At 62.9% G+C, this 22,487-nt stretch overlaps 2 protein-coding genes across 3 annotated transcripts; one reads left to right on the forward strand and one right to left on the reverse strand.

Annotated features, from left to right (window-relative positions):
* Window positions 1-1,010: 1,010 nt before the first annotated feature.
* Window positions 1,011-3,318, forward strand: LOC116792226 (2'-5'-oligoadenylate synthase 1-like). The gene is made up of 6 exons (XM_032699017.1): window positions 1,011-1,364; window positions 1,539-1,839; window positions 1,919-2,094; window positions 2,175-2,413; window positions 2,501-2,636; window positions 2,721-3,318. Exons 1-6 carry the CDS (start codon window positions 1,170-1,172, stop codon window positions 3,246-3,248), a joined length of 1,575 nt encoding a protein of 524 aa, XP_032554908.1. The 5' UTR covers window positions 1,011-1,169; the 3' UTR covers window positions 3,249-3,318.
* Window positions 3,319-3,996: 678 nt separating this feature from the next.
* On the reverse strand, window positions 3,997-16,349 carry SEMA3B (semaphorin 3B). 2 transcript variants are annotated; one of them, XM_032699015.1, is made up of 18 exons: window positions 16,269-16,349; window positions 9,208-9,335; window positions 8,216-8,373; window positions 8,077-8,139; window positions 7,880-7,999; window positions 7,712-7,805; window positions 7,505-7,624; window positions 7,039-7,184; window positions 6,831-6,945; window positions 6,675-6,744; window positions 6,447-6,591; window positions 6,119-6,338; window positions 5,939-6,030; window positions 5,725-5,766; window positions 5,472-5,629; window positions 5,305-5,360; window positions 5,088-5,227; window positions 3,997-4,999 (listed from the first exon to the last, which is right to left on the reverse strand). In XM_032699015.1, the coding sequence occupies exons 2-18, from the start codon at window positions 9,305-9,307 to the stop codon at window positions 4,559-4,561; spliced, it is 2,280 nt and encodes a 759-aa protein (XP_032554906.1). In that variant the 5' UTR covers window positions 9,308-9,335; window positions 16,269-16,349; the 3' UTR covers window positions 3,997-4,558. The 2 variants fall into 2 exon arrangements, with proteins under 2 accessions (XP_032554906.1, XP_032554907.1); XM_032699016.1 differs by lacking the exon at window positions 16,269-16,349 and adding an exon at window positions 15,712-15,989 and having other exon boundaries at window positions 4,000-4,999.
* Window positions 16,350-22,487: the final 6,138 nt, after the last annotated feature.

Genomic DNA, 22,487 nt, shown 5'->3' on the forward strand with positions numbered 1-22,487 from the left:
GCCAGCCGCAGCTCCCGGAAGCCCACTGTCCCCTTACCTGCAGCCCCCGCCCGTCCTCCTGGCCCCGCCTGACCCCGCCCCGAGTTTCCAGGTATGAGTTTGAGTGTTTTGACTATTCCTACTTTGTTTGGGCCAAGAGGGCACTCGCGGAGCCCTTTCCACTTTCGTTTCCAGCTAGGCAAAGCCAGAAACCGAAACCGCAGCCGCGGAGGGAACAGAAATCGAAACTCCCGATTCCCCGGCTCCGGCGTTTAAGGCAGCACGGGCAGCAACATCCAGCCTGCGCCTCCCTCTGCCGGGCTCGAGGGTCACTGGGAGCTCCGATGATGCCGGCACCGGCTGCATCCCACTGCAAGGGAGGGCACCAGAACCCCTGGTGATGCTGGCACCAGCCATGCGCCACTGTCGGTGTTGACACCAGGATCCTCGGCGTCACTGTCCCTGGACAGTGTCTCATTGTCAGAAGTGACACCAGGGCCCCCAGTGGTGCCGGCATTGGCCATGTCCCATTACTTGGGGTGACTCCAGGACCCCCGGTGGCACTGGCACTGTCTGCATCTCATTGCCTACAATGATGCCAGGGCATCTGCTGACACTGCTGACAGACACATTCCATTGCCTGTGGTGACATCAGGGCCCCTGGTGGCACTGGCCAAGTCCCATTACTCCTGGTGACACTGTGCCGCCAGCACGAGCCATGTCCCGGCACTGGCTGCGCCCCAGTCCGGACACCTGAGCCCCTGGCAGGGGTGCAGGCCGGCACGGACTGGCACCGGGTCCCAATGGTGGGACTTCTGTCCATCTGGGCACCCAGGGGAGACCCTGTGCCACCGCAGGCACCCGGGCTGTGAGGTCCTACAGGGTTCCAGAGCCAGCCTCAGGCAGCCACCTGCACTGCCACCACCACCTCTGTCAGGGTGATGCGCAGCCCCTCCTGCCCCCTCCGAGCCCCCGCGGTGGTGGCAACTCGGACACCCGGGGGACAGCGTCGGCGGGACCCGGGACCACCTTAAGTTCCCAGTGGTGACGGCATAGGGGCGGTGGCCTGGGGAGCTTTAAAAGCTGCTGCAGATAAGAGCAGGCTGTGGGAGGCAGATAGGTGAAGACAGGAGTGGGCATAGGAGGTAGCAAGTCAGTAGAGAGCAACAGGAGTGAGCACACCTGGCAACATGAATATGGGCCAGGTGTCATTCATGAACGATCTGAGAACGGTGTCTGCCAGAAACCTGGATGGCTGGATCATGCAGAACCTGGAGCCCAGCCCAGCTTTCTCCATGCAGGTGAAGCAGACAGTGAGGCGGATCTGTGACTTCTTGAAGGAGGACTGCTTTGGGACCAAAATCCACGTCAACAAGACAGTCAAGGTGAGTGCTGCCCTGCTCAGGGGCTAGCTGGCACCTCTGCTGTTGCCCTTCCCTCTGACTTGCTGCTCCAGCTCCTGCCCTGCCTCAGTTTCCCTTGGTAGTTCCAGGAATGGTGGCAGGCGATCCCAGTGCCGAGGGGCAGCAGTGCTGAGCAGGCAGGGTATCTCTCTGCAGGGTGGCTCAGCGGGCAAGGGCACAGCCCTGAAGAACAACTCTGATGCTGATGTGGTGCTCTTCCTCAGCTGCTTATCCAGCTACCAAAAGCAGAAGGAGAATAGAAAGGAGATGCTGGATTTGATCAAAATAAGGCTGATTGCCTTATTTTGCAGGAAGAACTTGCAGTTCACTGTGTGCATCAGTGAACCCCGTTACAAGGGTCCTGACAATGCACCACGCTCCCTCAGCCTCACTCTCTCCTCCAAGGAGAACGGAGAGTCCATTGATGTGGACATTCTGCCTGCCTATGATGCCTTGGGTAAGTGCTGTAGGCTGGCATGGGGCCAGGCAGTGGTGTCAGTGATGGGATGGCTCTCACTCTCCTTCTTGCCCCACAGGGCAGGTAATGAAGGACGCCCCGCCAAAGGCAGATGTGTACGTGGAGCTCCTGAATGCCTGCAGCCAACCTGGGGAGTTTTCCCCCTGCTTCACTGAGCTGCAGAAGAAGTTTGTGAAGCGTCTCCCTGCCAAGCCGAAGAACCTCCTGCGACTGGTCAAGTACTGGTACAAGGAGGTGAGAGGCTGCCCAGCTTTTCCAGCTCCCATTAGGCACCCACCCCAGCCAGCTCTCACCCATCCCTGTCTTCTCCCCAGCTGAAGCTAAAGAACCCTAAAGCGGACCTGCCCCCCAAGTATGCCCTGGAGCTGCTGACCATCTATGCTTGGGAGGAGGGCACAGGCTCCTGCGACTCCTTTGTCATGGCTCAAGGCTTCCTTACAGTGCTGAAGCTGCTGTGCCGGTACCAGGACATCTGCATCTACTGGGAGAAGTACTACTCGCTCCGGGACAGCAAGATTGGTGACCATGTCAAGGGGCTGCTGAGCAGTGACCGGTGAGGACTGTGTCTTATGGCACCTGTGCCACTGGCCCCATGGTACTGCCCAGGGCTGACAGCAGTGCCCACTCTTTGTGTTTGCAGCCCTGTCATTCTGGACCCTGCTGACCCCACAGGGATCCTGGGCCAAGGCAAGAACTGGGGCTTGATGGCGCGGGCAGCTGCCAGCAGCTGCAGCTCCCTGCCCTGCCTTGCAGATATCCAGCCCTGGGAGGTGCAGGTAAGGCTGCCTGAGCCTGTGGGCATCATGGTTCCCCATCCCTGCCTCTGCTGGCTTTGCCAACCCACTCTCCTGTCCCTGCAGCCGGCCCGGCGCGTGAACATTGATGTGAGGCAGTTGTCGGGCACCAAACTGAGCTTGACCATCAGCCCCTATGACACCATTGGGAAGGTGAAGGAGGAGATCCAGCAGAAGTGGGGCATCCCCTTTTACAGGCAGAACTTGGCACAGCAGGAGCCAGGTAGGAGCAACATCAACCTACAGGGTAGCAAGACCCTGGCTGAATATGGCATCTTCTACAGCACCATGCTGGTGCTGCTGCAGACCGAGCCCGAGGAGATGGAGGTCTTCGTGCAGGGTGATAAGAACCGCAGCACTACCTACACAGTGCTGCCCACCGACACTGTCCGGAAGCTGAAGGAGCAGATCCAGAGCCAGCAGGGGCCTTCTGCTGACCAGCAGTACCTCATCTATAACAGCAGGGAGATGGAGGACCGGCACACGCTGGCACATTACAATGTTCAGCCCAAGACCACCATCCACCTGTCCCTGCGGCTCCGGGGGGGTGCAGGCCCCCAGCATCCCCAGTTCCCTGCCTGCTCGCCCTTCTGAGCATTGCCCTCAGCACCAGCCCATGCCTCTGTGTACCCTGTCACACTAGAAATAAATGCTTTGGTGGATCCTTGGTAGCTGCTTGCTTGGTTGGGGACAGTGCCAAGTGTCACATGGGGTGGTCAAGGGGTTGGGGTCACCCATCCCCATTGGGATGAGGTGGGACTTCAATGCCACCAGCTGCTCGGATGGCACAGGGACACACGGGTGCAGAGCAGCAGTGCTGCCCAAATCCAGGGTGCCTGGTGGGGTCGGGGTACCAGCCTGCTGTTAGCTGGACCACAGGAGAAAAAATTAGCGCTATCCTCTGCCTCCTCTCTGTCTGCTCCTGCCTGCACCAGTGCCTGCCTGTGCCCATGCAGGGGGCTCAAGTGTCTGGGCTGAGGTGCAGCCTGTGCTGGGACATGGCTCATGCTGGTGGCATGGTGTCACCAGAGGCAATGGGATGTGGCCAGTGCCAGCAGGGGTCCTGATACCACCGCAGACACCAGACTGAAGTCACCTTTGGTCACTACCTTAATTGCTGCCTGTTGGCACTGGCGGGGCTTCGGTTTTCATTTCCCAGAAATGAAAGTGGAACTGAAAGCGTGAGGACCTGGAAGCCTGTGAGGACCCCATCAAACTTGACAATGTTCCTGCAAGTCTTGGCTACCCCAGCCCTCCAGGAGCTGCTGAATACCTCGCCTCTTGGCTCAGTGCTGGGGGTCCCCACTGTGGGGCACCAGACTGCCCCACCAAGTACTTCCTGGGGCTCTGGGGCAGATGCGAGACCCTGGGCTGAATCTCTGCTTTATTGTGCTCAATTAGTACAAGGTCCCCTGTGCCACTACTCTGCACCCAGGGCAGTGGATGCCACCTTTATGCACCTCCACATCTCTCCTTTACACCCCCCTCCTCCTGCTGGGCCCCTGTGTCCCACCAGTGCCTGTCCTGCCCCTCCATGGTCCCACTCCCGCATGCAGCCCCCTTGGGACCCAAGGGTGAACCTGCTGTGCTGTCCCCCTGCAGTGTGATGCTGGGGGGGCACTGTCTGGCCCTGCAGGTTTACATTCATCGTAACAGTCGTTAATAAATATTTTGGTGACTCTGCGATGCCGGCAGCCAGATGGGTCCCCACCGGTGCTGGAGCCGGTGGCAAGGGCAATCGGCAGCCCCTCAGGGAGCTGCTCATCTCGGCTGCCCTCCTGTGGCCCCGGAGCTTCAACCCCCCGCCACTGCCCAGGCAGTGCTGCTGGTAGGGCAGTCGAGGCTGTGCCCCACCCGTGGCCCTGCTCTTAGGCAGAGCCTGGCGCCCGGGGCCGACCCCCGGGTCACCAGGGGGATGCGCTGCGGGGGCCCCGCTCAGCCCGCGGCCCCTCATGGGTGCGCCGGCGGCGGGCTTTGCGTGGCTCCTCACCCTGCCCACGGCCAGGGGGTCCGGCGTGGGTGCGGGGCGGCGGTGGGGGTCTTCCCCGGCTCCGGAGCCTCTGGCAGACCTTGTCTGTGGCTCCCAGTGGTGGGCGCTCCACCAGCTGGAGGAAGTCCTGGTACCAGACCTTGCGGCCGGGAGCCCCGGCGGTGAGCTGGGGGTCTCCAGCAGGTGCCATGCCCGCAGCCTGCCAGGCACTGATCACCTCCAGCGAGAGCCGCAGCAGGGGCTGTGTGAAGCCGTGCTCGGTGGCGTGGCAGAGGTAGAGGCCGGCGTCGGCGCGCTGCACGCTGCGCAGCAGGACACCCCGCTCCGTCCGCACCACCCGCTCGTCCATCTGCACCTGCAGCACCCATGGGGATGGGCAGTCAGCTCAGCGTGGCAGAGCATGGCACAGCCCTGCCGGTAGAACCTGGCCAGGGAGAGCCTACCTCTCGCTGGGGGTCATCCAGGGTGCGCTGGTATGTCCAGAGGACGCGGGCTTGCAGGGATTTGGGGACGCACTCCAGGAAAGCGGTGCTGCCCTCCACCCCGTAGAGCTGCTTCTGGGGCACGCTGCCCCGCCGGGGGTCTGGGGGGACATGGCCTGGATGTCAATCCCCCACCACAGCAGGGTTGATCCCAACCTCTGTCTGGGTCCCAGCTCACCTTCCGAGCAGAGCACGTTGGGGTCACCGTTGCGGACGTCCTGTCGGCGGAAACGCCTGTGGGAAGGTGGTGCAGGAGCAGGGGCTGCAGCAGCGTGACCTGTGCCCCTCACTCTGGCCTCAGGGCAGACTGGCTGCCCTAGCACAACACACTGGCATGTCACCTACCTCTTCGTATTGGGCACATAGCGGGTGCAGGTGGTGCCATCCCAGGCGCAATATGGGTCCCGGGCCAGGCAGCACTCGGCACAGGCTTTGCCATAGGCGCTGCAGCGGTGCAAGGGCAGCTGGGCCAGTGCTGTGGTGGAGCCAGCATAGAGCTGATGCTGGGGGGAGAGCAGAGCTGAGCACCCCCATGCCACAGCACGGGGCTAGGCAGAGCCATAGAGGGACATGGGGACACTCTGGGGTCCCCCCTTACCCGCTTGGAGGAGAGCTGCAGGCTGGTGATGGGGGAGGCATCCTGAGGGCAGAGCATGGGCAGGAGTTAAGGGTGTGTGTGGGAGACTTGGGCTGCCGGCTCCTGGCTCCCATGTCCCCGCAGCTGGAGTGCCCTGGCACAACCCAGAGCATGGGCAGCACAAGGGAGTGCTGGGGGGAGGTCTGACTGGGGGGATGCAGAGCCTGCCTCTCACCTGGAAGATCTGCAGCTCCTCCAGCAGCAGTGGCTCCATGTGGTGCCAGCTCTCCTTGGGCACTGAGACCACCTTCAGCACCGTGCCCACATCTGTGGGCAGGGAGGGGTGAACCCAGGGTCCTGGCAGCAGCATCCCCCTGCTCTCCCTCACTGCCTCAGCTCTGGGGTCACCACATACCTGTGCCAATGAAGAGGACATCGTAGTGGCCATCAGCAGCGGTGACACGGTCCACGGCGATGCGGGTGAAGGTGTAGGGCACTGCAGCTTGCAGGAAGAGAGGGCGCTGGCCGTGGGGCAACACAGGGTTGTACATCAGTGGGTGATGCCGAGCAAACTGGATCACCTCATCTGGGAAGTCTTTGGTGGAGCCGAAGGTGCCGAAGGTTTTGCTGGGGCACTGCGGGGAGACAGCAATGGCTAAGCAGGGTCTCGCACCCCACTGACCCCACCCCGGCTAGTGGCATCCCACTACTGGCACCAGCCAGGACAACCCCACACCACATACCATGCCCGGGCGGGGGTATGGCACACGCCCCTGGTACGACACCCACTGGTAGTTGGGACCTTCCTTGTGCGCAAAGGGGCCCAGGAAAGCCCGGCGGATGTCGGCCATGGTGTAGACACAGACGGCCGAGCCCTGGAAAACAGAGCTGGTGGGAGAGAGAGGGGATGATGTGAGGGGGCAAGGGGGGCACCACTGGGTATGAGCAGAGTGGTGGGGAGGGGGCTTGACCTGGATGTGGAGAAGATGGCGTAGACAAGCGGGTTCCGCTTGTCCCTTGTCTGCAGCAGGAAAACGTCCCCTGCAAGCAGGGAAGGCATCAGTGCTGCCCCAATATACCAGCAATGCCCACAGCTACCCTGAAGGGCCGCATCCCTCTGCACTCACGGAGCTCATTGAAGTGGGTGTCTGCCCCATCAGGTCCTGGCACAGCACAGACAAGCCGAGCCTTCAGAAAGGTCGTCCACTTGTTCACCAAGCTGCGCTGCCCACCCATGTCATTCTGCCAGGGAAAGGAGGGCACCAGTGTCAGCAGCAGCAGGTGGCACCCCCGGGCTCCTCGGCCCCCAGCCCACCCGCCCACAGATGCCCTCACCCGGCAGATCTGGCCGATGCGGGCGAAGCTAGTCTTGCCCAGCCCCTGCTGCCGCTCAACCGCTGTCTCACGGAAGAAGAAGTAGATCTTGTCATCGTCGGGGTCTTCACTCTCTGGCACCCAAAAAACGGCCACGAACTTGGGCTCTGGGGACAGAGGGGTGATACCTCCAATGCCTTCACTATCTCTGCTCCCCAGGGACCCTGGGACACCTGTTGGGGTCCCATGAGGCTGCAGAACCAACCCTGCCCAGCTGCTGGGCAGAAGCAGAGTGAGGATGGGACCCCACCAGATATCAGGGGTCTGCAAGGGACACAGAGACTCCTGAAATCACCCTCTGGAGGCATGGGAGGACAGGGTACAGCCGAGCCTGGAGAAGCCATTGCCCTGATGCCTCCAGGGAGCAGCAACACCGTGCTGGGGTGTCGGTGGACCCCCTGCCACCCTCCCACTCCCCAGCACTGACCGTTGAGCCAGCGGGAGTCATGCTGCTCTGTGCGGATGGAGGGACGCCGGCCCAGGCTGCGGAAGATGGTAAAGTCACGGCCCATCAGATCGGTGGCCACCCCAGAGTAGAGCTCCTCGCCTGGCAGGCACCGAGGGAAGCGTTACAGGGGAACCCCGGCACCCCCCTGCCGCGCTGCACCCAACACTGGGCTCGGCTCTCCCTTACCCACGAGGACGGAGGCGGCTGTGTGCCGGGGGTCGTACGGGCTCTTCCCCTTGCCATCCTCAGTGTGGCGTGGGTCTAACTTGAAGATGGGCTCCTGGAGAGGGGTAAGGATGGGAGGTGGGCAGGTGGCAGCAGCCAGGGCCCATGGCAGTGCTGGGGGGGGCTCACTTCTGCATGCTGGCCAGCCTCCACAAAGGCACAGACGGGGTGGAAGGCACCGGTGCCGCAGGCGTACAGGTGGGTCCGGTTGTAGGGATGCAGGATCTTCACAAAGTTCATGCACTCAGTCTGGGGATGGAGGGCACAGGGGGTGAGGTGGTGCTGAGGCAGGCCCCTGGCACCCCATAACACCTCCCGGCACTCACGGTGATGTCCTTGCCAGCCCAGTTGCATTCTTCCCTCCACTCCACTGGAGCCGGCCAGTAGATCTGCAGGTGGAAAAGGGGATGCTCACAGCCCCCAGTATCCCCTAGGCTGTCCCGCCAGCATCTCCCCCACTGTTACCTTCCTATTCCGCTGGTTGATGTCATCCAGAGCCAGGGAGAGGAGGTGGTTCTGGGCGCCGGCGAAGAGGCGGCCACGCTCCTCGTCCAGCAGCAGGGCCTCATAGCAGCACGAGCGCTCAAGCGAGAAGAGGCGCAGCCCATGGCGAGCCCGCAGTTCTGCCGGGACCCACTGGCACTGATCAGCCCAGCCCCGCCACTGCCCGACCCCTTCCCCTGCCCTGGATACACGCTCCAGGGTGACCTGGGTCAGGCCACGGCCATCCCCTCCCCCAAACCTGTCCCACTGGCTTGACCAGCTTCACCAAGTCTGAGCTGGTCCAGCACCCATCCCCACGCCAGTCCAACACCCATCCCTGTGTCCCCTGACACCCATCCCCATGCTCCCAGTACCCATCCCTGCACCGCCCACCTGGGGGCAGACGGTGGGGGAGAAGGGGCTGTTCCCTGCCCTGCAGAGCTAATCCCACCACGGCGGGAACAAAAAGCCCTTTGTCAGGCTGGGAGGAGAGCTCTTGCTGGGACCCGCCGCTGGACAAAGCCCCCTGTGCCGTGCTGGAGCCCAAGGAGTGGCCAGTCAGGACACGGCACCAGCTCTACTGCCAGCGTGGTGTTCTCACCAGGCATGGCACAGCTGTGGCTAGGGAGTGCCACCACGGTACATGTAGGGGTAGGGGTACCTGAGCTGCCACGTGCTGGGGGGGCCGGGAGCGAGGTCCCAAGTGCAGGCATGGCCCCAAGGGCATGCAGGTGGCCCTGGAGGAGCTGGCATCAGGCAAGGAATGTGGCAGCCAATACCAACACATGGTAGCCCGTGGGGAGAGCGGCAGCAGTACTGGGAAGGCATCCGTGCTGGTGTTTCACAGCCCTCCCACCACGCTGCTCCCCCAGATGCTCCCATCCCTCGGGATGATGCTGGGTGCTGCTGACATGGAACCGGTGCCCCTGCGTCTGATCCCACGTCCCCCCACCCTGCCCGTGTCCCACGCTCACCGGGAAAGGTCAGCTTGAGGCGGGGGGTGGCAGCGGGCGGGGGGTGGCCGGCGGCGAGGCCATGCAGCAGGAGCAGAAGCAGGATCATTGTGCGGCTCATGGCCGGGGTCTGGATGGTGGCGCTGCGGCTGGGGCAGAGAAGCAAGACCTCAGCTCGGATTACAGCCCCCTCCCCGCTGTCCCCAGACCATGATCCCTCTCCGATGCTGCTGATGGTATCTGGAGAGTCCCGAGCATCAGCACAGGGCAACCCCAGGCATGGCACGAGGGGAGCCCCACTGGGCTTGACCTAGTGATTGGAGGGCACACGAGCCAGCCACATCCCTTCGTGTCTTTAAGCCCTTATTAATCCAACCCCAAAACTAATAGGCTCTGGGAACAGTTCTCCTGCTCCTGCCCCTTAGGAAACTGAGGCAGCCCAGCTGAGTAGCATCCAGCCCTCCCCATGCCTGCCTGAGCCTGTCGGCAGGAGGCTGCTGGGCTCTGCCCATTCCTGCCGGCAAGCACAGAGCTGTCCTATAGGAATGGGGACAAGGACAGAGCATGCACCGAAGTGGTGACAACCAGACAGGGCAACCTGGGTGGTCAGTGGGCTCCTAAGCACTGGACAAGCTGTCCATCATGGGAATCATGGGGTCCCATGCCTCAGTTTTCCCCACTGCTACAGCCCCCACCATTGGTCCCTGTCCCTCCTTGTACCACTCTGTGAGTTGGAGCAGGGTTTGGGGGGCTCTGGCTAAGTGGGTGTCCACAATTCCCAGAGGGGCCCATGCTGGTGTGCCCACCACCCTGATGGGTGCCCACCACAGGGTAGGGAAGTGCTTCTCTGGCTCCAGCAGTAGCATGCTCTCCCCTGGGGAGTGGGCGGTGATGGTTATCAGAGCACGAACTGTGCCAAAAAAACACGGATCCCACCTTGCCCCCTGGCCATGCTGCAGCACTTCCCTGTGCTGTATGAGAGGCACAAGCTGGGCTATGCTGATCATCAGTCCCTGTGGATTTCACTCATGGTACATCACTGGGGCCTCACTAGGACACCGGATGACAACCAAGGCCTCACTGCAGCACCGGGACGCAGCGCAATCACTCCAGGCTCTGCCACCCTGCTCAGGCACGGCCTGACCTGGGCACCGGTGGGTGCCAGCCTGGAGGGTCACACATGCAGAGCAGTGCCCAGCACGGGTCGGGCACATCTGCTGCTGCCTGCACAGTTCCTGCAGGCGGGGGCAGTCCTGTCTGGGCTGGCAGGTGGGGGTGAGCCCGGGGCAGGCAGCGGGCAGCAGGTAGTGGGCAGCAGGCAGCGAGCAGGGCCCGGCCGGGCGCAGTGCCGGCTCTGGCTGCCCGGTGTCCCGGAGCGAAGGCGGCCGGCGCTAATGGCATTTACAGAGGCGCCGGGACGAGCCGCGGGACCCGCCGGGCTCTGCCAGCCCCGACGACTGCCGCCAGCCAGGGCCATGCCGGGGTACCGGGGGCCTCTCGCCTGCCTAGACCTGCCAAGCGGCCCGGGCAGACCCCCGGGTGCGAACCTCCGGGCGGGGACCCCCGGGCACGGACCGTCGGGGCACTGACCCGGCTGTCACAGAGGGCAGGGTAGAGGAGCGGGCAGCAGCGGCAGCACCACAGACGCCCGGTGCCAACCCTTGCAGATCCAGCCCCCGAGACCCTTCGTGCCAGCCCTGCCGCCGGTCCTCCGGTGCCAGCAGGAACACGAATCCCGCCGCCAGCACCCTGGTACGAGCCCGGGCAGCCCCCCCGACGGCAGCGCAGAGACCCCGGCCCGGGACAACCCCCAGCCACCCCCGTGCCCTGCCCGCTCCCCAGCCCCCGAAACCCACCTGTGTCCCGGCTCGGCTCGGCCCGGCGCGGCCCCGCCCGCCGCCTCCGCCGGGAGGGAGCGGGGCGGCCCCGCGGGGCGGGGCGAGGCGGGGCTGGGGGCGCGCACAGGGACACGCACACGCGTGTGAGAACATCCACACACGGGCAAACGCGCGGACACCCTCACACACGCACAAACACATGCACAAACACGCCCGTGTGCGAACACTGACCGTCACTCACACACTCACACAGCTGTGCTGCCACCTCACGCGGCCCGGGATGGAACCGCCAGGGACACCCCCGGTGGCACCCGCTGTCGCCAGGGCAGAGCTGAGGATGCCACGCTCAGCACACGCGTGGCTCAGCACACGAGTGGTGGGGCTACCTCCTCCATGGGGCAGCTGCCTGCTCGGGAGTGGGGTGTGGGGGCCGTGCCGGGGGGCGCCGGGGCCATACTGGGAGTGTGGGGGGCCAGTCCCGCGCCCCATTCAGCTGCAGCCCAGATGTCTGGCCCGGGCCCAGCACGGAGCAAACAAAATTCCTGCGCTGCCTCCCATTTTCCAGCCACCGCTGCCAAGAATAGCAAGTGCCGAGTGGTGCCGGCAGCGGGGCCACGCGTGCCTCGGCGGGCAGGGCTCGGCGCGGGGGGAACACGGGCTGCCCTGGGGGCCACACCTGCCCTGTCCTCACCGTGCCCCTGACTGTCCCTACCCGCGGGTGTGGGAGTCCAGGAAGGCAGGTCCAGCATGACAGGGGAGGCAGAGGCGCAGGCAGGGGTGCAGGCAGCAGCGGGTGCAAGCAGTGCAGGGTGAGTGGGGAGGCAGGCATGCAGGCAGAAGCGGGTGTAGGCAGGTGCAGGCAGTGAGTGCCAGCAGGCAGCAAGTGCAGGTGGGCTGGCAGTCAGTGTAGGCAGGTCAGGTGCAGGTGCTGGCAGACATCTGGCACAAGCAGGCAGTGGGTTCAGTAGGCAGCAGGAGCCATGCAGGCAGGCACAGGCAGGCCAGCTGCAGACCAGCCGCAGGCAGGAGGAGCTGTGCCAGGCAGGGTGCCTGGGCAATGCCCTTCTGTCCCACTGCCAGTAACCCTTCTGCTGCCAGGCCCAGTGCATGTTGGCAGGCTCTGCCTCAGCACTGCCACTTGTTGTCCTGGCTGTGCCGCGGTGCCGAGTGCCATCTCTGCTTTGTGGGCTGCAAGGGGTCAGGGACAGCGAGGGGGATGGGGTCAGATGGCAGGGGAGCACTGGCACCAGTATGGCAGGCGTTACTCTGCCATAAGACTTTGCCCAGATGCCACAGCAGGACTTTGGGCTGAGTGGCCCCCACACAGTTGGGCACGGCATCCCTCTGCCTAGTGTCCCAGGATGGCAGGCTGAGATGGTGGGGATAGGGACATCGTGCCCAGCCCTGCACAGTGGGCACATTGCTGTGCTGTGCCAGCACTGTGCCTCAGTGTCCCTTCACCCAGCTGGGACTTTTCCAACCACCGCCACTCCCGGCACGCGTGGTGAGGTGGCCAGGTGACGTCATCACCACCCCAGCCCTGGAGCCCTGCGGGGACCTTGCTGGCAGTGGCTCCGCCTGGAGAAACCATCAGGCGTCAGAAGGGCCGGGCTTCCATCCCGGAAAAAACGGCGCGGGAGGGACGCGCCACGTCGGCCACTGGCCACCCCTTCCCGCCCCACCGGGTGTTCCTGGCAAGCGCCAGAGCCACTGGGCGCTGGCATGGTGACGGTCCCCAGCTGGAAGGGGTAGCACCACCAGCATCCCGCCCTCATCCCTGCACTCTCTGCCAGCCCGCCAAAGGCGTCCCGGCCAGGTGTCGGTGGCCTGGCCCCCTGCCAGCGCGGGGGTGTCACCGCCAACGGCACAAGCAGGTGCTGGCGCCTTCGCTCTTTGATCCCGTCCCTGCCGCTGGCAGATCCGCACCCAGGGATCGCTGCCTCGGCCAAATCTCCCCCGGCGGTTCCGGCTCCAGCGAGCATCGGTAGCTCCGCCGGCAGCCGCCCCAGCCCCCGGCGGTGTTTGCGGTAGGAAGCTGCTCCTCTCCACCTCCGCAGGGCTCCCGAGGGCAGCACGGCAGCAGGCAACGGCCAACGCTCCTGCGTTTCCTGTGCCAGTGCGTGAGCCAGCAGGGCATGGGAATTATCCGTGCCATCGAATGGGTGACCAGGACCAGGGACTGCTGGAGCGCCCACACGGAGGGATGGACATCCACTAGCCCCCAGCATGGGGACAAATCCTGTACCTCAAAGAGGAATGGTACCGCACCAGGAGAGCTCTGGCGATGTTGTGGGGACCTGCGGGGTGACTCCCCAGGAGTGCTACAGGGTGGACCCCATCTCCTTGGTGGCTAGGGAGCATCCCTCTGCCCTGGTGGAGCCATTGTGTCTGGGGACAGGCAAATCCCAAGGGTCAAGGTGAGCTGGGTCATGCCAACTGGTGCCATAGGCATCCCTGTGCCACCTGGGCCTGGCATAGCACCATTCCCCAGCCAAGAGATGGGCTTGCACAGTGGGGTAGCCTTTGCCAACACTCCCAGTGACAATGTCAACTTGTCAGTGGGAGAGGAGAGAGAAGAGGATGGAAGGGCATCCTCACCCAAGCCTGCACCCATGACCTGGGCACAGGTCATACCTAAGCTGGTACCCCCTGGGCTTGACCACCCCAAAAAGCGTGACGGCACTGAAGATGTGGTGGCTCCTTTGGGAGTCCACCTGTGGCATGGTGTTGGGCTGTGGGATGGCACGGGCTTCAGGTGGCCACCACATCACTGGTGTAGGGGGAGGATGTGCCAGGCAGGGGACAGAGCCTGCAGTGCCCCAAGTGTGTCAGTGCTAGGGCTTGGCTGGGAGTGAGAAATGTGCCCAAGCCAGTTGCATCCTCATAGCACAGAATGGTGGCAGTGTCCCAGGGGAGCACCAGCTCTAGGCTCACACCCTGTCTGTGGATATACACACCCTGACCCTATGTCCACCCCCCCTCATAACATGTTGGTGTGAGACCCCAGCAGCAGAGACCCTTGTGACCCCAGTGCATTCCTGCTGGGATTAGGTACCGGCTCCCGGCAGTGCCATGCTGGTGTAGCCCAGATAATCCCTTTTTAATTGTCCCAACCCCGTGCTGGGCTGATCTGGGCTCCCCAGGGGATGTGGGGTGTTGAATGCACCCCAGTGCTTGAGTACATCCGGGGTGCTGTCATCACACGTCCCTGCTGTTAGATCGAGCTGTGGGGTACATGTGAACCTTTGGGGTGGTGATGAAGAAGGAGGCATCCATCCTCCTGGTGCAGCACAATGGCTTTTAGGGAAAGAGAGGGATCCTGGTGTTACAGGATCCTATCCTACTGACCCAGGGTGACCATCTGCCCTTTGGCTTCGTGTCTGCTGGCAGCCAGGCTCTGGGGCAGGCAGAGGGGCCATGTCTCATGCACTGAAAACCACTGAGCCTGAAGTTCCTCAAAATCACACCAGTGAGGCAGGAGCAGGACATGGAGGGTTTCTGCCACCAACCCTGCCCTCTCCCTATCCCAGTGGGAGGGCGGGGGAGAGGTGGCTGATCCCCCTTGACTGCTGCCCTGCCCATGCCACTTCTGTCCTGCCCTGCGCCACACCGACCAGTGGCATCCAGCTCCTTCAGCTTTAAAAATAGGCTAGTGTCCCTGCCACGGCACAAGTAATTTTAGCCAGGGCGTGTCCCACTGGGAAGCATGCAGGACCATTCATCTGCTCCTGCTGGCCCAGCTGCATCCACACCCGGGGCTGATGTCAGCCCCTTGATGCCCACTTGCTCATCCCTGCCCTGGGGCAATGCAGTACAGCCATGGCCACCTTGGGCACAGGCATTGTCTGGTGGGATGGTGAGGGTAGGGAAGTGAGGATAGGTTATGTCCATCTACCCCTCAAGCCTGCCTGCTCCCCATCCTGGGCTTCTTGCCCCCAAAGCCTGTGGCACTGGGGAGCACAGCATCTCATGGCACCCATCAGCACCCAGCCAGGCAGTGGCAGAGGAGTCCTGGCACTGTGCCCTCTCCTCTCACCCTTCTCCTCTCACCCTGGCCCCCCAACACAACAGCCACTTCAGATCACCTCCCACAGCGCTCCTGCGGGGCTGTGCCGGCTGGGAAGGCTGCGGGGGCCGCCGCCGAGCATAATGGGGCTATTGACGGGTGAGCCAGCGGCCCCAGCACGGCACAATAGGGCCTTGTCTGCTGGCCCGGCTCCCGTTCCTGCCCTGCCCCATGCCCAGCTTCAGGATCCCCTCTTTCCCGATCGCCAGAGACCTCACCCAGGTGCCAGCCAGGGCAAGCAAGCTCTGCCTGTGACTGAGCCAGTGAGCACAGTGAAAGAGCCACAGGTGGAAATGCACTGGGTGAAACCCCTTTTCCTACAAACCAAGAGGCATTGCTTGGGAAACCTCCCAGCATGGCGGTGCTCATCCCAGCCACCCCAGATGGGACAGGGCTTAAGAGTCCCTACTCATCTGTGGAGTGACAGAGATAAGGAGGTGTCACGTGCCCAGCGATGCCTCCACTTCCTTCTGGGAACCGTGTTCAAACCCACTGGCATGCAGCACACACTGAGAGGAGGCAGGGACCTCACCACTCCCCAGGGAGCTATTTGGCCTCAGTCCCCCAACCCCATGGCCCCTCTCGGTGGCTCAGCCTGGTACCCCAAATCCGCAATCTCACCTGCTATGGTGTGTGGGCTCTGCCGGAGCTCGCCTGCCTCCTTGCCCGGTGGGTAAGCTGGGGCTGTGACAGCCGCCTGCTCTTTAAACCCCAAATCCCCGGTGCTGGGCGCCAGTCCCGCCAGCGGCGGGGGTGGAGGGAGGGGACGCAAAGCCCCGGTCCCAGCTCCCGGGGCCGGCACCAACAAAAGACAACTGTGCTGCGTGTCCTCTCTGTGCACCCAGCGACCTGGCTGGCTGCTCGGGGACAGCCCCTCGGGACCCCGGGGCTCCCTGGGGTGCCGCCCCCTCCTCCGCCTGCACTGGGAGGGCAGGAGAGGTGCGAGCAAGCCCTGGATCCCCGATCACATTTGCAAAACATTCCACTGTCCCCAAGGACGCTTCCCTGCCTGCTTGGTCCTGTTCCTGCCAGGAGGAGTGCCAGGGCAAAGGTGCACATTTGAGTGCCTCATCTGTCCCTTTGTCTCACCTGCTCCTAACAAAACCCAGCCCAGCAGGGCTGGAGGAGGAGGGAGCGGATGTGGCTGCTGCCACACTGCCCGTTCTAGGGGAACTCACCTCGTGGTACCCCCATAGCTGCCCTGGGGCCGGCTGGCTGCCTGCGAAGCATCCCTGTGGTCCGAAGGCCGAGCAGCCCGTGCCGCCTCATTAATGCAGGGTAAATGTGTAACAAGCTCTCAGCTGGGCCGGGGCAGTTCGAGCAGCACGGCTCTTCTTGCCTTCCCGGCATGCCGGGAGCTGGAGATTCAGTGGCTCTATCCCGGTAGGAGCCATGCAGCTGGAGCAGGAGGGAGAAGGAAGGTCTGTCTTGTAGCCGGGCATGCTGGGGTGTCCAGTGCTGGCTGGGAGGAATGGAGTGGGCAGTGCACTGAGCTGGGATGTGCACAAGCCCATTGCTGGAGGGGGAGGCTGATCTCAGCCCATCTTCCCTCTAAGACGGCATGAGGTGAGGGAGCCAAGGGAACCAGGCTCTGCTCAGCGGTGTCTGCCAGCATGGGAGGCAATGGGCACCATTTTAATAAAAAAAAAAAACAAACAGGAAATTCCATCTGAAGGCAAGGGAATGCTTTTTTCTGCTGTGGCAGTGGCCAGGTGCTGACATGGCTGTGCCAGAGGCCACAGAGCATCCAGCCATGAGGATCCATGCCTGAGCAGCTGGCACCAGCTGAGCCACTCCTGCTGTGGGGTGGTCTTGGGGCAGTTGGGGACTCTGCCAGCACTGTGCCAGGCCCCAGCCTCCCTCCTGGCAGCTGTGCCCATGCAGGAGGAGAGGGGATGGAACACATGATTCCGGGATACCAGTGCCACCACAGAGCCGGGCTCTTGCCATGATGTCCCAGAGCTGATGCTGTGGGGATTGCTGTGCTGTGCCATGTAGTGCCACGTGAAGCCACAGGGCACCTCAGAGTGCTGAGCTCCATGGGAAGCACTGGGGTGGCCGGAGGCCTCGGGGTGCAGGTGACCCCCATGGGAGAGGTGCCAGGCAGCACAGCCACCACTTCCCACTGGACAGACCGAGAGGGACTGGGGCTGTCCCATGAAGGGGCAGGCAGAGTGCTGGGATGCAAGTGAAGGGAGAGGGCTTGGGGGGACACAGGCCTGGGGTCATATGGATGTGACATGGTGGTGGGTGCTAAGGGAGCTCTAGTGGGGCCAGGCTGGGTGCAGGCAGGGTGCAGGCAGTGGCTGGGCAGGGTGCAGACAAGGTGCGGGCAGGGTGTGGGCAGTGAGTCGACAGGGTGCAGAGTGCGAGCAGGGTGCAGGCAGGGCGCGGGCAGTGGTTGGGCAGAGTATGGGCAGGGGGTGGTGGGCAGGCAGGGGGCGGGCAGGGGGTGCGGTCAGCGGGCAGGCAGGGTCCGGGCAGGGGGCGGCAGTGCCACCGGCTGGCGCCAGAGGGCGGTCGGGCTCCGGTCCGGGCCGTGCCGCTCAGCTCTGGCCGCGCTCTCCCACGGTACCCCCGTGGGCTCTCCGGTGCTCCCCCGGCCGTGGCCGCGGTGCCGGGCAGGGGCATCACCAGCCACGGCCGTGCCCCTGCCCACACAGTCACGGTACGGCGATGTCCCGCGTGGGTGGTGTGGGGTCACCAGCGCCGTCCCCGTCCCTGCAGCCGGCGGGAACTGGGAGCGGCCGGCGGAGGGATGGCGGGGCTGGCGCTGCCATGGCACCGCGCCGACCTTGCCGGCGGCAGAGCGGGAGCGGGCAGCGCTCTGGGCAGAACCGGCGGAGCTGGAGGTGCTGCCCGTGCCCTGGCACCCATGGCCTGACCTCCCGAGGGACTGCAGCAGTGCCGGGAGGGCAGCTGGGAGCCCACCCTGGCCATGGTGCCTGCATTGTGCCACCATGGCCACCGGTGACCCCATACCCATCACTGCCCCCGTCTGTGCTTTCTTCAGCCCGCCGAACCCAGTGCTGGTGGCAGGGGGGCCCTGCTGGTCACAGGCAGGGTGGGACTCCTGCGAGTGTCATGGAGCAGGCTATAGGGACTTCGGGTGGCGTGGGATGTGTTGAGGAGGACTGAGACTGGAGCTGGCCTCTGGCATTTCCCTGGCATCTGGTGGAACGGGGGTGCCTCTCTGACAGGGGAGATCTGGGAAGGATGTGGGGGGATTTCCATGAAGCACCGTGCTCTACTGGTGGGAAGGGGTTTCAGTGAATTGGGCTGTAGGGGAAGCATGTGAGGTGGCTGGGTAGAGCTGACACATGCATGCCCCTGACGCATGCTGGCCCCTGCTGCCAAAGGACTGGCCATGGCCGGCCCGCAGCCCCACGGACTGGCCCAGCCCCATGGCAAACAGCCCTGAACTGGGCAAGCCAACTCTTCGATTGGGCAAGGAGAGATGGCCACACACTCAGGGCCAGTGGTCTCAGGGCCAGTGGTCTCAGGGCTGCCCTGGCTGGACCTCACTTTTCCCAGTGCGGGCAATCCCTTCGCCAGCACAGTGGGGTTTATCCTAGTTCATGTTTCCTCCTCCCAGCTCAGCCCCTGCAGTCCCTGGGCTCTCTCCTGGCTGCAGGGCAGGTAGGTCGGTACCATCAGCCCCCTGGCAGCACTGGGCAGGGTGGTGCTGCCACCTCTGCCATGTGACGGGGGTCCCAGGGACAGGAGCACTGGGAGTGTCGGAGCTGGCTGCACGCTGGCAGTGGTAGGAGCCGGCTGGGGCTGTTTTCCTCTCTGTTTGCTCGGCCCTGGGGATGGCCAGCGATGCGGATCAAGGCCGGCGTCCTTTGGGCAGCCAATTGTCAGCTAGCTTGGAGGGGAGGGAGAGGGGCAGCTGCCCCGGGGTTTTCCCAACCCTGGAGAGAGCCACCATGCCAGCACTGACCAGCCTGAAACAGTGCCAGGCTCAGTCCACCCAAACACAAGGCTGGGTGATGCCACTCGACACTCCCCAGCCACCCCCTGGTTGGGGCGGGCACCCCCACATCCCACCCCTGTGGGAGCTCAGGAGCCCTGGTGTTGGGGGACACGGCAGCCTCAGTCCTGAACACCAGCACATCCTTTTGTGCTTCTCCTGCTGAGTCTTTCCCCTGATGGGCCATGAAAGGGCCTTTATCCCCTCTCCTTCTCGTGGCTGGATCACACCCAACAGGAGCCTGTGCTGGAATGTCTGGCCCTGGGTCTGACAGTCACCCCAGCAAGGGTGGGGGCCCAGAATGGCCCTGCTGGTGCCTGTGTGGGGAGTGGGAGCAGACTGCCTTTCACTGGGACTGCAGGAACCATATCTGCTCCTTGGTTGGCTCTGGATCAACCACGGGCCCTCAGGGAGAAATGGGACATGGCTGTGGCCACATCTCCATTTTTGGCCCAGTTATTTACATCTCTAAACAAGGATGCTACAGTTGTCCAGGCTGAAAGGTGTTCCTGGTCCTCCTCTGCTCCCTTGTCCCCAGTTCCCCAGCCATCTGCCACTTTCCTGCCCAGGCCCTGGGCAGCAAGCCCAGCATCCCTGGGGGGACTCCCAGCCTGCTCTGTGCTCCTGACAGCTGGAAGCTTGGAGCTGAACAAGAGAGCCCCCTTCCCAGGGACTGGAGCCCCCTCAGCGCTGCCCCACATTTCCTTCTGCTGGCCCATGCTGGAGTCCTGCTACTGCTCTGCTAAATGCTTAGCACCCATCTTGGCTGTGACTTGTCTGTGGACCTGGTGTCACAGGGGATTTGGGGTGTAGGGCAGCCCAGCACTGCTGTTCCGTGCTGCTGGCATAGCCTGTGCCTCCTCATAGGCTTTGGCAGCTGCCTGGGCTCCCTCTCCATCCTCAGGAAGCCTGGGTGGTTGCAATGTGGGATGCTGAGCTCCCTGTGGTATGGAGGAGCCTGAGCCTTGGGGAGCTGATGAAAGGCAGCTCCCAGCCCAGAGAGACTCAGGCCCTGTACACATGGGAGTGTTTCCCATGCAGAGTAGGGCCACATCACCATCCTGAGGGATAGCTGCCAGAGCATCCCTCCAGCAGCTGGTGGTAGTCAACACCTCTTTGCCCACCCAAGGGAAGACACTGCCGGTCCCATGCCTGACTTTCCAGTGGGATGGGGGAAGCAACAGGGCCCAGCAGCTGGGGACACTGTGTGCATGGTCCAATACTCAGGGGAGCTGGGCACTGGGGGCCTGATGTTTCAGGAGCATCATTGCTACTTGGGTTTGTTTTACTTGAAAGGAATTTGAGTTGCATTTAAAGGCATTAAAGTCCTTGCTAAGTCCTTGCTTAATTACCTTAAAGGCATTTAAGCCTTTGCTGCAGGACGGTTAGCCCATGGAATCAAAGCCTCTGACCCTGGTGGGGCTGTGGGTGCTGCCACTGGGGACAGCAGGGACATGGCTGCCCTGCCTGGGTGGCAGAGCTGAGTAAGCTGCTGCCACCCCCTCCCGTGGGGACTGAAGGGACAGTCTCCCTATGCCAATAGGAACAGTTTATCCCCACCACTTGGGCCTCAGGGCATCGTCCTGCCCTCAAGTGCTTCCAAGCAGCAGTGTGCTTGATGGCTGGGAGCTGGGGGAGCCTGTGTGTGACCACCATCCCAGAGGGGACTACAGGAGCTGAGGGATCTAGTACCCATCCCCAACCTCACAATGGTGTAGGGAGAAGCATCAGGGTTACCCCGGGGCTCATCCTAGGGCCCTTGCTTCCCAGTTTGTCGCTTGGCAGGGAGGCGATTGAGCACAGAGATAACCCACCCTTCAGGTCTGCTGAGCAGTGCTTTGCTTCTGGCTTCTGTAAAGTTAATTGGTTTCGAGGTTCCAGGAACAAACGAAGGAGAAAAACCCACTCTCCAATGTGCGGGATCATTGAATGCTCTCTGGTGAGTTATAATTGCAAATCATGTTTTGAAATCACATTAACCAATTAGCCCGTGTTGTTGTTGTGCCCTGCCACATGACAGCATGTGCCGCGAGGGAGGCGGCGGTCAAGGGCGAGGGAGGGGGCCACCAGCTGCTCCCTGCCACCTCTAGGTCCAGGTACCCTTCTGCCAGCACTGGGGGGTTCCTGTGGAGGGTGGGCTGGGGGTAGGAAGGGTCCAGCCTTGGGCATGGCCTCAGACAGGTTGCACTTGGAGCTCACCCAGCCCGTGCTTTGGGCCGCAGACATCCCTCTCCTCTTATCACCAGCATTCCCAGTCCCTTTTGTGCCTTGGTTGCTTCATGGTTATGGGGTTGGGGTGGCAGAGGAGTCTCAGAGCCCCTGGTGGGTGCTGGCACTGTGTCTGCGGGATGGCCAGTGCTGGGAACGAGAGGCACCCGCTCGTGTGTTCCCAGCAAGGTCAAGTTCCGGGAAACTTACTGTTTCGACAGGTCACAGTAGTGGTGGTGGGAACACTGCTTGGGCTGCAAATCTAACTATTATCTCTGCCATATCTTCCTGCCATCTGGGTCCTGGGAACAGCGGGCAGCAGCAGGCAGCAGCAGGCAGCAGGTGCAGGTGCCAGGTGAGGAAGCCGGGCATGACAAGGAGAGCACGCCCTGGCCACGCATGGCACCCACCGCTTTGTGCCTGGATCCCAGCTGGCCTTGTCCATGCTGGGATGTTGTTGAGGCTGAGGGGTTTTATGGGCTCACTTTAATCTGTTCAATCTCTGAGCGTGGCTGAAGGATGAAAAATAGGGCAGCTTTTGGCTGGGGGAAATGGTGAGAAAGGAAACCCCACAGAGGTGGGCTGTGGGAGACGGCTCTGGCACAGTGCTCAGCTCCCTGCCATCGGTGAGGCAGGATGCTGCTGGTGAGATGAGCCGTGCTGTGCCGGGCTCCCCTTGAAGGCTCCTCACATCCGGGAATCCCGCGTCAAACTTTCCAGACAGCTGGAGAAAACCGCATGGTTTTGCAATCCACTGGAGCCCAGGCACAGCCCTGACACCACCAGAGCCATCAGTGAAATGGCCTGGGAAGAACTGGCAGTCAGTTCAAGGGTTCAAGAGAAGGGTCTTAGCCCTTCCCCTTGCACGGCTCCCCTCTGCATGGCCAGCCTGGCATGAGGCTGGAGCTGCTGTGTGCCAGCTGTAGGGATACTGGGACAGGCTCTGGGAGGCTTGGGGACATCTTCACTCCCTTTTCCTCCTCTCCTTCTCACTGCTTTGATTTTCTGCAAAGCTTCATCTGGGCACAGAGGAGCCCATCTCCCCCACCCACCTGGAGAGCGGAAACACTGGAGAGTGGTGTCACATGCTGGACAAGAGAGGGGATGATAAAAAGGACATATGGCTGCATTTGTGCCAACAGGAGAAGGGAAGGGCATGTGGAGGCTGGGAAGGAGCAGACAGCCTCCAAGTCACTGCCCACACCCTGGTCCTCCA

The sequence above is a fragment of the Chiroxiphia lanceolata genome, chromosome 11, assembly GCF_009829145.1.
Source record: "Chiroxiphia lanceolata isolate bChiLan1 chromosome 11, bChiLan1.pri, whole genome shotgun sequence".
Taxonomy (NCBI): domain Eukaryota; kingdom Metazoa; phylum Chordata; class Aves; order Passeriformes; family Pipridae; genus Chiroxiphia; species Chiroxiphia lanceolata.

Coding starts and splice junctions, on each gene's coding strand:
- LOC116792226 (XM_032699017.1), top strand. CDS start 1,170: ATGAATATGGGCCAGGTGTCATTCATGAACGATCTGAGAACGGTGTCT. Junction 1,365..1,538: donor ACGTCAACAAGACAGTCAAG/GTGAGTGCTGCC, acceptor ATCTCTCTGCAG/GGTGGCTCAGCGGGCAAGGG. Junction 1,840..1,918: donor GCCTGCCTATGATGCCTTGG/GTAAGTGCTGTA, acceptor CTTGCCCCACAG/GGCAGGTAATGAAGGACGCC.
- SEMA3B (XM_032699015.1), bottom strand. CDS start 9,307: ATGAGCCGCACAATGATCCTGCTTCTGCTCCTGCTGCATGGCCTCGCC. Junction 6,592..6,674: donor GCCATCTTCTCCACATCCAG/GTCAAGCCCCCT, acceptor CTCTCCCACCAG/CTCTGTTTTCCAGGGCTCGG. Junction 5,767..5,938: donor AGGAGCTGCAGATCTTCCAG/GTGAGAGGCAGG, acceptor CTCTGCCCTCAG/GATGCCTCCCCCATCACCAG.